This window comes from Oryctolagus cuniculus, chromosome 15 (genome assembly GCF_964237555.1).
Source record: "Oryctolagus cuniculus chromosome 15, mOryCun1.1, whole genome shotgun sequence".
In the NCBI taxonomy this organism is placed as follows: Eukaryota; Metazoa; Chordata; class Mammalia; order Lagomorpha; family Leporidae; genus Oryctolagus; species Oryctolagus cuniculus.
In genome coordinates, this window is record NC_091446.1 from 55,393,991 (window position 1) to 55,408,784 (window position 14,794).

A 14,794-nucleotide genomic window follows, 5' to 3' on the forward strand; every position below is an offset into this window, starting at 1 on the left:
AGTCCTACCAACACAACCAGGCATTCAATGAATTTTTTCTAGAAGTCTACCATGAGCCAAAGATTATATTAGGGCATATAAAGAATGATGGAATTAGTATAATTGCCTTGCAAAAGCTCATGGTCTGGAACAACTTTGAAAAATTATCTAGGGAGCCAGTGCTGTGGCATAGGTTAAGCCTCTGCCTGAAGTGCTGGAATCCCATTTGTGTGCTGGTTCGAGTCCTGGCTGCTCCACTTCTGATCCATCTTTCTGCTAATGAGCCTAGGAAAGCAGTGGAAGATGGTCCAAGTCTTAGGCCCCTGCACCCACATGGGAGACCTGGAAGAAGCTCTGTCTCCTGGTTCAGGCCTGGCCCAGCCCTGGCCATTATGGCCATTTGGGAGTGAATCAGTGGATGGAAGATATTTCTCTCTCTTTATCTTGATCTCGATCTCTACCTTTCAAATAAAAAACAAATAAGTAAATAAAAAGAAAATTATCTATTTTCTAAGCTATTGACATAGGTCTGTGACAGGATCCAATAATTCCACTTTTTTAAAAAAAGATTTATTTATTTATTTGAAAGGCAGAGTTACAGAGAGGTGGAGGCAGAGAGAGAGAAGAGAAAGAGAGAGAGGTCTTTCATCTGCTGTTTCATTCCCCAAATGGCCACAATGGCCAGAGGCCGAAGCAGGAGCCAGGAGCTTCTTCCAGGTCTCCCAAGTGGGTGCAGGGTCCCAAGGGCTTGGACCATCTTCTACTGCTTTTCCAAGCCATAGCCAAAGAGCTGGATCAGAAGTGGAGCAGCCGGGATTCAAAACCAGTGTCCATATGGGATGCTGGCACTGCAGGCAGTGGCTTTACCCGCTACACCACAGTGCTAGCCCCAACAATTTACATGTCTCTAAGAGATATGAGTAGATACGTTGATGCAAAGAAAAGTACAAAAATGTTTGTGACAGCTTTATTCACAATAGCCAAAAGCTTGAAAGAGCCACAAAACCCATTAGGTGTATTCTATATAATGGAATACTACAAATCAAAACCACAAAAATTTATACTTGTGGGGAGCAGGGCCTGTCTCCCGCAACATGGCGAAATAAGTACTGAGACTACCGAGACTAGACTAGACCACTGAGACTATTAAGACTAACTCTATGCATCTGATCTCCTGTCATATGGCGCTGAGAGAGAGTAAACAAATCTTACACAGCTGCTTCGTTAATTAGCTGATTCCTGACCCAACCCCTTAAAAGGGGGAGAGAGACAACATGTGCGGGGGGGCCCTCTGAGAGAGTCGGTGGGAGAGCTCGTTGGTGCCGCTCCTCCGCGGAGGTGGGGGAGCGGCAGCAAATCCAGGAAGGACCGGGGAAAGAAAACAGCGTCCGGTGTCGTTCCTCCGCGAGTGGGTGAGCGACAATACTCAATTAAATGAATGGAGAATGATACCGTGTTAAGAGAAAGAAACCAAACACAGAAGAGTAGGTCCACAATATGATTTCATTTATATGAAGTTTAAGATCAAACCAAATAAATCGATTGTGACAGAAGTCAGAAGAGCATCACTCATGGGGAATTGGCTGAGAAGAGGCCCAGTGGAGCTTTAGGGGTGCTGGAGATACTACCTTGGAACTTGATCTGGATGGAAATGTAAAAAGTCATCGGTCTGTACACTAAACATTAGTGTGTTTTAGATGTGTGATAAGTCACTAAAGAGGACGAGAATTTTGAGATACTCATAATCTAACTGGACAGCCAAGTGGCACTTAGAAAATTCGTAATGTAGATGATGAGTGTTGAGAGAGAGGAGAACAGCTCCTACAAACCTTCCGAGAAGGAGGTGAAGAGCACCCCCAGGAGCAGGCATGGTAGCCCACATCAAGGATCATCACTTTAGGGCTAACCTGTGAAGGGGCTTGAGTACCAAGAACATCAAATTATCTTTAGCAGAATCATCAGCCTCCCCTTCAGCTGGCTGTCTCTTCACTCTGCTGATTGCTTCCTTTACTGTCCTTCTTCTTTGGTAACCCATTTGACTGTTTTTAGTTTTGCTGCTTGTGGGAAGTTGATTTTTAATTCATTTTATTCTAATTTTAGTTATTTCTCAGGCTTTTACAGAATATGTCTTTCGATAAATTATTCAAAGTATCTTACATTCTAACTGGTAGTCAAAAATTAAAATTTTAGTTTAAAAAATAAATAACAGTATACAGAAACTTTGGAATCTCTCAATAATTTAGTTTATTGTTTTATAATATAATGCTTATAGTTTTGCTTCTTGATTCATTCAAGATTATTATAAGACAACTCTAATAGCTGAAAACCAAAAGAAAATAGACTTATTTGCCATTAGTGGAAATCTCTTATCCTTGCAACCTAACTCTTAAATGGGCATTATATAACCCCCAAACTCAACTGAATGGCAGGTGGATGTAGACATTGGGTGTAGCTTTTGGACTTTTTGTAATGTCTGCCCTGCATCTTGAAGAAACTCTCTCAAATTGCAGGATGTTTTCCCTTCTACTTCAGTATGTGCTTCATTTAAAAACTATCCATTGCTTAAATCTGTTTTACAACAAGACAAGAAATAAGTAAATGAATTCCAGTGGCACCCTCTGTCCAGTCACAGAAATCCCTAAAGCATTGGGATTGTGTTGACCTGAAGCTACCTCACATCCTGGGAGGTGACAGAAGGGGTGCTCACCAACCTGATTTTGTAGAAATGAAAGAAAACCCAGTACCGAAGGCAGCTTAATGACATACACAAATAAACTTCTAAGAGTGTTTACAGAAGGGGTGGGGCTGGGAGAGAAAAGAAAATATAATTTTGCAACAAATTTGTTTTAATGATTAAAATTGCAAGTAGTCTGCATTCATACTACAACTATAGGCTTCTGAACTGCAGTCTTATTTTGGCATTTCTTTCTGCCATGAAGTTGTGAAACACAGATCAAATGCTATTTCAATAAACATAATTATAATTCATAACAATTTGCAGTTAATGCTTTCCAGTGACAATAATAAGACACACAGCAGAAGAAAGCAATTTAAATGGCTCCTTGAAACTTATTCAGTCTTTCCACTCTTCATTCAATTAATAATTAGTTATGTAATTGTGTAATTATAATGTTCCAAACATTGCACTAGGAATTGAGGAAGCAATGAAGAGAATATAGTACTTCCCCTTATGGATCTTACTGTCCAGTGAGGGAGAAAGACATAAATGGACAATTCTAGCAAGGAATAAATCATGGCGTAGAGTCACACACAGAGTGTACTCAGTGGAGACCGTGGCTACCTCTGTTGGGCATCACTGAATGAGGTGATGTTTGAGTTTTCTCTTTAAAGATGGGGTGGGCACTTGGTACAGTGGCTAAGACTCCACTTGGGATGCTCACATCCCACATCAGAGTGCATGGGTTCAAGTCTCTGCTCTGCTTTAAATCCAGCTTTCTGCTAATGCACGCTCTGGGAGGCCGCAGGTGATGGCTCAAGTTACTTGGGTCCCTGCCACATGTGTGGGAGACCCAGATAAAATTTAGGGCTCTTGCTTCAGCCTGGCCCAGCCCCAGCTGAAGCAGGCATAGGATGGGGGTGGGAGTGTGAAACAATAGTTAGAGGATCTCCCTCAATCTCTCTCTCTCTCTCCCCTCTCTCTCCCAGCCTTTCAAATAATACACAAACAAATCTTTAAAAAAAAAAAAAAGATGTAAGGGAGTTTGTGAGAGGAGGAGAGGCAAAGGGGAAGATGAATTGGATAATTGGATAACGTGGCTAAAATCAGGGTCTGAAGGACTTCACCTGTGCCCTTAATTCTGCAGGCAACAGAGAACCATTGGAGAATACAGAAAGGGAGTTAAGTCGGATTGATGTTTCCACGAGAATCACTCGTGCGCCTGCACAGATGGTGGATGATTTGGGGAGAAACTAGAGGCATAGAAGCCAGTTTGAGGAATGTAGTGGTTGCCCAAACAGGAATCATGTAGACACAGTCAAAAGATTGGAGAAGTGGGCACAGTTGTGAGAGCTATTTGAAAGGGAGAGAAGTCAAGACATCATAATAGAGCAGCTATTCGGAGTGGACAGTGAGATGACTAATGAAAATAAAAACACTGGAGGAGGAACCATCTTCAAGAAAAGAAGGCAAGTTTGGATTTTATATTATTTATTTTAGTTGAAAGGCAGAGGGAGAGAGATGTCTCCCATCCTCCGGTTCACTCCCCAAATGACTTAGAATAGCCAGGGTTGAAGGCAGGAGCTGAATTTAATCTGGGACTCCCACGTGTGTGGCCAAGACTCACATATGTAAGCCAACACCTGCTGCCTCCCAGGGTGCACATTAGCAGGAAGCTCAATGAGTGGAACCAGGACTCAAATTCAGGCACTCTGAGAGGATGCAAATACCCATGCTGGAGATTAACCTCTGTGCCAAAGACCTCCCGCCGTAAGTTTGGTTTTTACGACTAAATGATGAGTGTGAATTAAATGTGTGACATTGAGACAGAGCTCAAGCAGGTAGTTGAAAATATAGAACTGGAGTCAGGATGACTTGATTATCTCAGTTCTCATTCTTGTAAATGAAACAGGAGCTCCTAAAAGTATAATCATTTGTGTCTTTTCAGAATAACTTCTTGATAAGCTAATGTTCCTCCTTCTTTAGACTTTGTTATCTAACTATATAAATTGTTTAAAAGAGTGGAGATATTCACTGCTTCTCAGCTGTCAGCTTAAAGCCAAGTCGTCATAATTCCATAGAAAATTATTCATACTCTTTTCAAAAAGAAAGGCGATGAGAAATGAGATAATATATTAAAGAAAATCAAATAAATTTACAATAAAAGATCATTAGGAAGTGAAATCTTGTCAGCCTAGATAAATGGGCCCAATTATTACATTTAAGTCAAACCAAATTACTGTCCATGTATCTATTAAAGCATTTATAAGTGTCGAAAATCGAAATGTTAGGATCCTGGCTGTAGGTGTAAAATCAAAGTGATTTTGATGAGTTTAAACAATTTTTTATTGTGAAGGAAAAGGAATTTTAAAATCAAAAAATGTAGGTACCATAAGGTTTATAGAATTCCTCAAACTCTGCAAAGGTTTAGGGGGGTTAAAAAATTAGAAATATTTGCACAATAAAGCATGACAATTGGGTAACCGATTATGAGACTTTTTTAAGCTGGCAGAATCTTGTTACTTTCTTAAGGAACTAAAGTGAAGCTGGGGGCAGGCATTATGGCACAGCAAGTTAAGCCATAACTTGAAACTCCTTATCCTATATCATAGCGTCTGGTTCAAGTCCAGGCTACTCAGCTTCAGATCCAGCTTCCTACTAATGCATACTCTGGACACAGCAGATGGGTTTCAGGCTCATGGCTTCTGCCTGGCCCAGCCGTGGCTATTAAGGGCTTTGGGGAGTGAACCAGCAGGTTAAAGCACTCGTTCTCTCTCTGTCTCTTTCTCTCTCTGTGTGTGTCTCTTTCTCTCTCTTTCTCTCTCTCTCTCTCTTTCTCTCTCTCTCTTTCTCTTTCTCTCTCTTTCTCTCTCTTTCTCTTTCTCTCTCTCTTTCTTTCTCTTTTTCTTTCTCTTTCTCTCTCTGTCTTTCAAGTAGATGACAATGTTTAAAAATAATTTTAAGAGAAAGCTGCTGAAATTCTTTTCTATAGATAAAAGCAACATCATTTCTCTTTATCCTGTCTACATCTCTTTCTCTCTCTCCTGCAGAAAAAAAAAATCATGATTGCTCTGATTAAAATGAAACCTTCCTTAATGCGAGTCTTTCTAAACAGATTCCGCAGATTAAGCAATCAAGCAGATTCCATTTACTCTGTCCTGTGTAAGAGAAGGGGCAAAATATGAGAGGGTGTGTGTGTGTGTGTCTTGCACTGAATCCCTTATTGAGATCTTCCAAGGATGACTCTCAGTCACCAGAGAAAGCTTTAGCACTGGGAACCAGATGATATGTGCCACTGTACCTGCTTACCACCCTGCAAATGTGGTAGGAATACCTGGATGGCTTAACCCTTTCAAGTTTCAATCTTTTGTGTGCAAAAAAGATGACTGAACTAGGTGGTCTCTAGAGAAGTGATTGCCAAACCTTGACAAGTCTTTTTACAACACAGATCCCTAGGCCCTGGCCCAGATCTGGAACTCAGCAACCTGGGGCTGGCCGGGGGAGGGGGGGGGGCGGGTCTCAGTGTTTCAGTGTTGTGTTTTTTCCTTAAAGTTCTTCAGTTGGGGGCTGGTGCTGTGGTGTAGCAGATAAAGCCTCCGCCTGTAGTGCCGGCATCCATGTGGGTGCTGCTTTGTGTCCTGGCTGGTCCACTTCCAATCCAGCTCTCTGCTATGGCCTGGGAACGCAGTAGAAGATGGCCCAAGTTCTTGGGCCCCTGCACCCATGTGGGAGACCCAGAAGAAGCTCCTGGTTCCCGGCTTTGGATCAGCGCAGCTCTGGCCATTGAGGCCAACTGGGGAGTGAACCAGTGGATGAAAGACCTCTCTCTCTCTCTCTTCTCTATCTCCTTCTCTCTCTGTGTAACTCTTTCAAATAAATAAATCTTCAAAAAAAAAATCTTCAGGTGAATCCAACGAGCAGTCATTTCTGGGACTCGCAGCACTAAGCTACCAGCTCAGAAACTCTAAAAAATTGTGAACCAGACATTTTAAGATTCTTAACAACTAAAATTGAACAAAACAAGATACATGATTGTTCACTTAATACAAAATATGGTGGCCTTTGTAGTTGATTTCCCCAGCACCATTGCAATCATGATCACTCCATTCTGCACACCGACAACCCATCCTAGTGGGGGGCTTCCAAAAAGCTTTCCACAATAGAGCCCATCTGACATGTCAATGTTTTATCTAACAGTTCTGTAGCTCCTCTTATCACCCTCTCTTGGCACAAAAGAAGAGACAGAGAGAGCTTCCATTCACTGGTTCACTTTCGAAATGGCTGCAACAGCTGAGGTAGAGCCAGGAGCTTCTTCTGGGTCTCCCACATGAATGCAGGGGCCCAACTACATGGGCCATCCTCTGCTGCTTTCCCAGGCTCATTATCAGGGAACAGGATTGAAAGTGGAGCAGCTAGGACTTGAACTGGTACCCGTATGGGGTGGCAGCTTTACCCACTATACCACAATGTCAACCCCATGTAGACATTTAAACACCAAAGTCTTGGGTACTTAACTTGCCAGTGCTGTGGCATAGGGGGTAAAGCCACGGCCTGCAGTGCCAGCATTTCATATGGCTGCCAGTTCCAGTCCTGGCTGCTCTACTTGTGACCCAACTACCTGCTAATGGTCTGGGAGAGCAGTGGAAGATAGCCCAAATGCTTGGGCCCCTGTACCCTTGTGAGAGACCCGAAAGAAGCTCCTGGCTCCTGGCTTTTGTCTGGCTCAGCCATGGCCATTATGACCATTTGGGGAGTGAATCAGAAAATCAGAGATATTCATTCTCTCTCTCTCTCTCTCTCTGTCTCTTGCTTTGTGTAAGTCTGCCTTTTAAATAAATAAATTAAATCTTTTTTTAAGATTTTATTTATTTGGCCGGCGCCGTGGCTCACTAGGCTAATCCTCTGCCTAGCGGCGCCAGCACACCAGGTTCTAGTCCCGGTCAGGGCGCCGGATTCTGTCCCGGTTGCCCCTCTTCCAGGCCAGCTCTCTGCTGTGGCCAGGGAGTGCAGTGGAGGATGGCTCAGGTGCTTGGGCCCTGCACCCCATGGGAGACCAGGAAAAGCACCTGGCTCCTGGCTCCTGCCATCGGATCAGCCCGGTGCGCCGGCAGCAGCGCGCCGGCCGCGGCGGCCATTGGAGGGTGAACCAATGGCAAAGGAAGACCTTCCTCTCTGTCTCTCTCTCTCACTGTACACTCTGCCTGTCAAAAAATAAAATAAAATAAAATAAATAAAAATAAAAAAATTTTATTTGAGAGGTAGAGTTACAGAGAGGGAGAGAGACAAAGGACTGCCAGCTGCTGGTTCACTCCCCAAATGGCTGCAATGGAGGGAGCCGAGCTGATCCAAAAGCAGGGGCCATGGGGCTTCTTCTGGGTCTTCCACGTGGGTGCAGGGGCCCAAATGCTTGGGCCATCTCCCACTGCTTTCTCAGACCATAGCAGAGAGCTGAATTGAAAGAGGATCAGCTGGAATACAAACTGCTGCCCCTATGGGGTAACGGCACCACAGGCAGAAAATTATCCTACTTTGCCACAACACTGTCCCCTAAAATAAATCTTTAAACACCAAAGTCTTAATGGTTGATGGACTCGCAGTGGGGGCTTGATCTAATGTTGGTATCTGAGAAGTGAGCCTTGCGAGAAGCCCGTGGGTTACTGGGGCTTTAGCCTTGGAAAGCAGTTCTCCTGAGAAGGCTGACTGTAGAAGCTCGGGTGTGGCTGGTGTGTCTCTGCTTCCTGCTTCATCATGCGGTCATCCCTTCGTCATCCTTGGGCCTCCCCAGGTGCCTGACCCCATGGGCTGCCCATCCTGGACTGTGAACCTCCAAACTAGAAACCAAATAAACCTCCTTCCCTTCTAAGTTGCTCCCCTTGGGTACTTGAAGGGCTGTAGCTGACACTGTGGCATAGTGAGTTAAGCTGCTGCCCACGATGCCAGGATCCCACATGGCACCGGTTCAAGTGGCTGCTCCACTTCAAATCCAGCTCCCTGCTATCTGTCTCTGTAACTCTGCCTCCACATAAAAATAAGTAAATCTCTTTTTAAAATCACGAAAAGCTGACTAAGAAGGATCTGAAGTCAACTGGAGAGTAATACCGTGGGGAATTCTTAGAAGCAATGTAGCATGTGTTCCCAAGTGATTCTACTCAAAAGTGGGGGCACTGGAATATTTATAGACCAGCTCCTGCCAATATTTGGTCAAAGGCTGCTTACAAGTTAGCGGTTAATTCTCGTCGCATTTTCTGCCTTATGTGTGAATGAAAGGGTAAGCTCTATTGGCCAGAGAAAGCCCTGAGCCAAAAAATCAGTTATGACAGTAGAAAGTCTGACTGGAGTTCCCTAGTAAGGGACCAAGGAAGACAGGCAAGGTATACACTGTGAGAAGAGGCAGTCAAAATAGGTTTTAAGGGGACAGCTTGGTGGTGTAGTGGGGAAAGCTGCTGCCTGCAACACGAGCTTCAAATACAGGTGCCGTTTCAAGTTCCAGGTGCTGCACTTCCTATCCAACTCCCTGCTAATGTGCGTGGGAAAGCAGCAGAGGGTGGCCCAAGTGGCTGGGCCCCTGTGCCCACATGGGAGACCTGCATGAAGCTCCTGACTTTGGCCTAGTCCAGCCCTAGCCGTTGTGACCTTTTGGGGAGTGAACCAGCAGATAAAAGACCTCTTTCTCTGTAACTCTTTCAAGTAAATAAAATAAATCTTAAAAAGTTATGTTTTGAAGAGAGAGCATTGGAGGAAAAGGGGTCAGAACACAGAGTGCCTGCACTGAAGGGCAGGAGAGGAGTTGGAAAGGGTGGAATTATTCAGGCCCAACCTCTTCAGAGAAGTTAGAGGAGTTACTTGGGATCATAAGACACCTGCACTAGGAGTGGTGAGTGCATGGCATAGTCTGACGTGCAAGCTCCAAAGCTGGGACGTTAAAGTAGGAGACGGGACCAGGGATCTGGAAGCAAACAGGATACCCCGCCCGCCCTCAGGCCCAGTGGGATCAGGGAGACAGGAGAGAAGACAGTCTGCCTAGGGGCCAGGGGGGAAGCAGTGTCATCAGATTTATGGGTCTCAATCTGAGCGAGAAGCCAACAAAGCTCCAAGGTGATGGAGACGGAGGACGTGGCTGACAATGGACTGGAAGTCTTGGAGGTCAGCACCAGGGGTCTTGAAAACCGTATTTTTCACAATGTTACTAATGATTTTTAAGATGATCTTAAAAGACAATATGAGGATGACCAAATTCAGTTAAAATACATTACTAGTAACCAAAGAAAGGTAATTTAAGACAGATTCCTTTATCTTCTAATTAGATTTTAAAAATTAAGTATCTTAAAAGTGTACTACTCAAGGTGGAAGTGCGCTGTCATGCAATGCTGGCAGAGCTGTTGCTATTACGTATTTGAGAGAGCTACGGTCTGAATGTCTGTGTCCCTTGAGAAATCTGTGTATTCAAACTCCAACCACGAGGTGATGGTATCAGGAGACAGGCTTTTGTGGAGTGATTCAGTCGTGAGGATTTGTTCCTTTATGAAAGAAGCCCCAAAGTAACTCTTGCCTCTTCCACCGAATGAGAACGGGGAGAATGGCTGTATGTGAACCTGGAGGCCAGCCTTGATCTTGGACTTCCCAGCTTCCAGAACCGTGAGGAATGACTTTCTGTGGTTTGTAAGCTTTGATGCTCTGTTATGGCACCCGAAATGGAATACGACAGTGAAGAACTGCTTAATGAAGAGTTTCCTGGTCGGCGCCGCAGCTCACTAGGCTAATCCTCCGCCTTGCGGCGCCGGCACACCGGGTTCTAGTCCCGGTCAGGGCGCCGGATTCTGTCCCCGTTGCCCCTCTTCCAGGCCAGCTCTCTGCTGTGGCCCGGGAGTGCAGTGGAGGATGGCCCAAGTGCTTGGGCCCCGCACCCCATGGGAGCCCAGGAGAAGTACCTGGCTCCTGCCATCAGATCAGCGCGGTGCGCTGGCCGCAGCGCGCTGGCCGGGGCGGCCATTGGAGGGTGAACCAACGGCAAAAGGAAGACCTTTCTCTCTGTCTCTCTCTCTCACTGTCCACTCTGCCTGTCAAAAAAAAAAAAAAAAAAAAGAGTTTCCTTTTAGGTCTTTTTTTTTTTTTTCCGGTTTTCAAGGTTTTATTTAAACACAAATAAAATGCGCACCCGAGCCGCCTACTCATTTTCTTCACTGCGCAGCCTGGCGTTGGGGTTGGTGACCCTGATGGCCAGCTGGGCCGCTCTCTCCACAATGGCTTTGCGGTTCTTGGAGGAGACGTTGTGAGCAATCTCTGCACAGTAGGATTTGTTGCACATCAGCAGCACCTCCAGCTCCTTGACATTGTGGACCAGGAACTTCCGGAAGCCGCTGAGCAGCATGTGCTTGGTCTTCTTGTTGCTCCCGTAGCCAATGTTGGGCATCAAGATCTGGCCCTTGAATCTTCTCCGCACCCTGTTGTCAATACCTCTGGGTTTCCGCCAGTTACGCTTAATCTTGACATAGCGGTCCGACTGGTGGCGGATGAACTTCTTGGTCCTCTTTTTGACGATCTTGGGCTTCACCAGGGGTCTGAGGGCGGCCATGGTGCCGAGGAGAGGCTCCTTTTAGGGTTTTAAAAATGTTATGAACTTGACAGAGGTGGTGTTTGCACAACATTGTGAATGTACTAAATGCCACTGAATTGTTCTCCTTAAAATAATTAATTAAATATGTTGTGACTTTCACCTAAAGAAAAAAAGCTTCTGCAATTTCATGATCAAATCTTTTCAGTAGAAAAATAACTCACAATGGAATATTGCATACACATTTCAAATGATATAGAATAAGGACATTCAAATTTTCCAATTTCAATGGAGATATGTAGGAATAAGGGTTTTTTAATTTATTATTATTTTTTTTTTAGAGAGACAGAGAAAGGTCTTCCTTCCATTGGTTCACCCCCCCTGGCCGCTATGGCGGGTGTGCTGCGCCAATCTGAAGCCAGGAGCCAGGTGCCTCCTCCTGGTCTCCCATGTGGGTGCAGGGCCCAAGCACCTGGGCCATCCTGCACTGCACTCCTGGGCCACAGCAGAGAGCTGGACTGGAAGAGGAGCAACCGGGACAGAATCCAGTAAACTACTGAAACTAAAATGGCATTAATTCAAATTGGAGTAATAGAAGTTAATATTTCTAATCACAAGGGCAGCCTCTAAGAGACAACTCAAAAACATATGTTGTTTCATTCATCTATTTTACCTTTTACAATGAAAATATTTTTAATATTTCATTTTATTTGAAAGAGAAAGAGACAGACTGACAGATCTTCCATCCACTGGCTCACTACCCAAATGCTGCCAAAAATTACAGCTGGGCCAAAGTCTGGAGCCCGGAATTCATCCAAGTGTTCCATGTGGGTGGTAAGGACCCAAGTACTGGAGCCATCACCACAGCTTCCTGGGGTGTGCATTAACAGGCAGCTGGATCAGAAGTGGTGAAGTCACAACTCAAGCCAGGCATTTGAACATGGCTGCAGGTGTCCCAGGCAGTAACATAGCCCCTGAGCAACACACCCACCAGTGAGGATATTTTTATGAAAAGAAACTTAAATGCTTTCCATGGAATGGGAGTGTAAGAGAGCAAACACGTTAATGGATTTAGCTGTTGTGTAAGTAAGAAAGTCTTACTGTATCATTAGTGGCATATCATGATTTCTTTTATTAACTTCATCTGGCAGGCGTGCAGCCATGCCAACTACACAGAGCTTTCATTTCTAAGTTATGTGGGCCTTTCCAGGAGATGCCGTGTACTCTGTAAGGCATTTTAACGGATTTATCCTTTCTAATTTGAAAAGCTGTTAACAATGTTTTTTGGCATTTGAAGAGCTCATCATGTCCTTGTTTAAAATGTTCAATTCCACTTTCTTTATCTGTAAGTGATTGATCTTAAATGATACCTCACTATAACTGGTACCACAGTACTATTCAAAGCTCTTCTGTTGCATAAGACACAAAGAGTAAATTGTCATCTCCAGAGCCAAAGGAAAGATGGATTTTATCATACCGTTGCTTCTTATTTAGAGTTTTACCCAGGCTTTTTTGGAGTAGCTTCCTCCTTTAAATGAGTCAGAAAACTCTAACATGTCAGTTTCATCTTGTTCAGCATTTTCAGATATAGATGAAGCATCTGTAGGTTGAAAAAAATGCCTCTTCAAATCTCCCTTTTTAAAGTCAACAATCTCTTTAAATATGATTACAAATGAAATTCCTTTTTTTAGAATATAACATTGAATTCAAAGATGAGTTTTAAATAATAATTATATAACAAATTTTTGGAAAAATGTAAAGATTATTGCAAAACAAGGCAAGAGCATATATTTCTTGTGTTTCTACTTAAGCTCAAGGAAAACTTTTGAGATTTCAAAATAATCATTGATTGAATGATAACATGAGATTTTGGTGGGGACAACAAGCCAGCGAGTAAGAACATAAAAAAGTACTGAAAACAAACCTTAGAAAATTCTAGAAAGCATCTGACCGTACAAGCATGCATGAGCCATCAGAATGACATTCCATTTATAGAGACTGGAAAACTACCGTGTGCTTAGGAGAGAATAAAATGAACAAGGAAAATCCTGTCTTAGTACAACAACAAAAAGAGGGTGTTTTTCTAAGAAATGTATTTTACTTATTTGAAAGTCAGAATGACAGAGGGAGAGGTGAGGAGAGAGATCTTCCATCTGCTGGTTCACTCCCCAAATGGCCCCAACAGCCAGGACTGGGCCAGGCTAAAGCCAAGGAGGCTCAAACTCTATTCTTTTTGTTTTTTAAAGATTATTTATTTGAAAGAGTTACAGAGAGAGACAGAGACAGAGAGAGAGAGACAGAGAGAGACACAGAAAGAAAGAGACACAGAGAGAGAGAGAGAGAGAGAGAGAGACAGAGATCTTCCATCCATTGGTTCACCCTCCAAATGGCTGCAACAGCAGGAGCTGGGCCGAACCAAAGCCAGGAGCCAGGAGCTTCTTTCAGGTCTCCCATGGGGGTGCAGGAGCCCAAGGACTTGGGCCATCTTCTGCTTTTCCAGGCCACAGCAGAGAGCTGGACTGGAAGTGGAGCAGCTGGGACTCAAATCAGTGCCCACGTGGGATCCTGGCACTGTGGCAGTGGCTTTACATGCTACTCTACAGCGCTGGCCCCTAGGACTCGTTTCTTATCTCCCACATGAGCAGTAGGGGCCCAGGTACTTGAACCATCTTCCACCGCTTTTCCAGGCACATTAGCAGAAAGCTGGGTTGGAAACAGAGTAGCAGAGACTCAAGGGAGCACTCTAAAGTGGGATGCCTGCATCTCAAGCAGCAACTTAACCCACTGTGCCAAAACACTGACCCTCCAAAATTAGTTTTGACCTCATGAAACTCTGAGTTTTGAGGACTCCAGGTGTCCCCAAATCGCGTTTTGAGAACCACTGGCTTGGATTTTTTATTTTTTTACTATAAAAATACTTTCTAATATTTTAGTCTAACAAACATTTCTCAGTTGTACTATATTACTATTTATTTTAGATGGGCTGAGGATGGCTGCTGGCATACCCCTTTTGCTGACTAGTAAAATAGATGTGCATTAACACATTTTTGGTATGTAGTTATAAGATTTTATTTAAGAAAGTACTGCTATAATAAGAGGACTAACTTCATAGAAAATTATAGAAAGCATGAGACTTTTCTTAATAAAAAAAAAGTGAATTTGTGCAGTTGAGTTTTCAAAGTACTTCCACATGAATAATTTAGTTTTGCCTGAAAAAAAAAAAAAAAACCCTGGATGGTGGACAGGATAAGGAAAGTATTATCTTCATATATTGGTTAGAGTTCTTACATGACAGATCTGAATTCTAGAAAATTTTAGGAAAGACATAAAAAGGAGGAAGTTATCAGTATCACACAAAATGAGAGTTGAACAAGTAAGCTCCAGAAAGGTCAATAGTCAAGAATTATTCTGGGGGGCCAGCGCTGTAGCACCCTGACTTGAAGCGCCAGCAACCCATATAGGCGCCAATTCGAGACCCAGCTGCTCCACTTCCGATCCAGCTCTCTGCTATGCCTGGGAAAGCAGTAGAAGATGGGCCAAGTCCTTGGGCCCCTGCACCCATGTGGGAGACCCAGAAGAAGCTCCTG

General features: G+C 43.9%; 1 protein-coding gene across 1 annotated transcript; it reads right to left on the reverse strand.

Annotated features, from left to right (window-relative positions):
* Positions 1-10,755: 10,755 nt before the first annotated feature.
* LOC100351091 (large ribosomal subunit protein eL32-like) lies at positions 10,756-11,262 on the reverse strand. Its single transcript, XM_051823858.2, has one exon. It carries the CDS (start codon positions 11,226-11,228, stop codon positions 10,821-10,823), a length of 408 nt encoding a protein of 135 aa, XP_051679818.1. The 5' UTR covers positions 11,229-11,262; the 3' UTR covers positions 10,756-10,820.
* Positions 11,263-14,794: the final 3,532 nt, after the last annotated feature.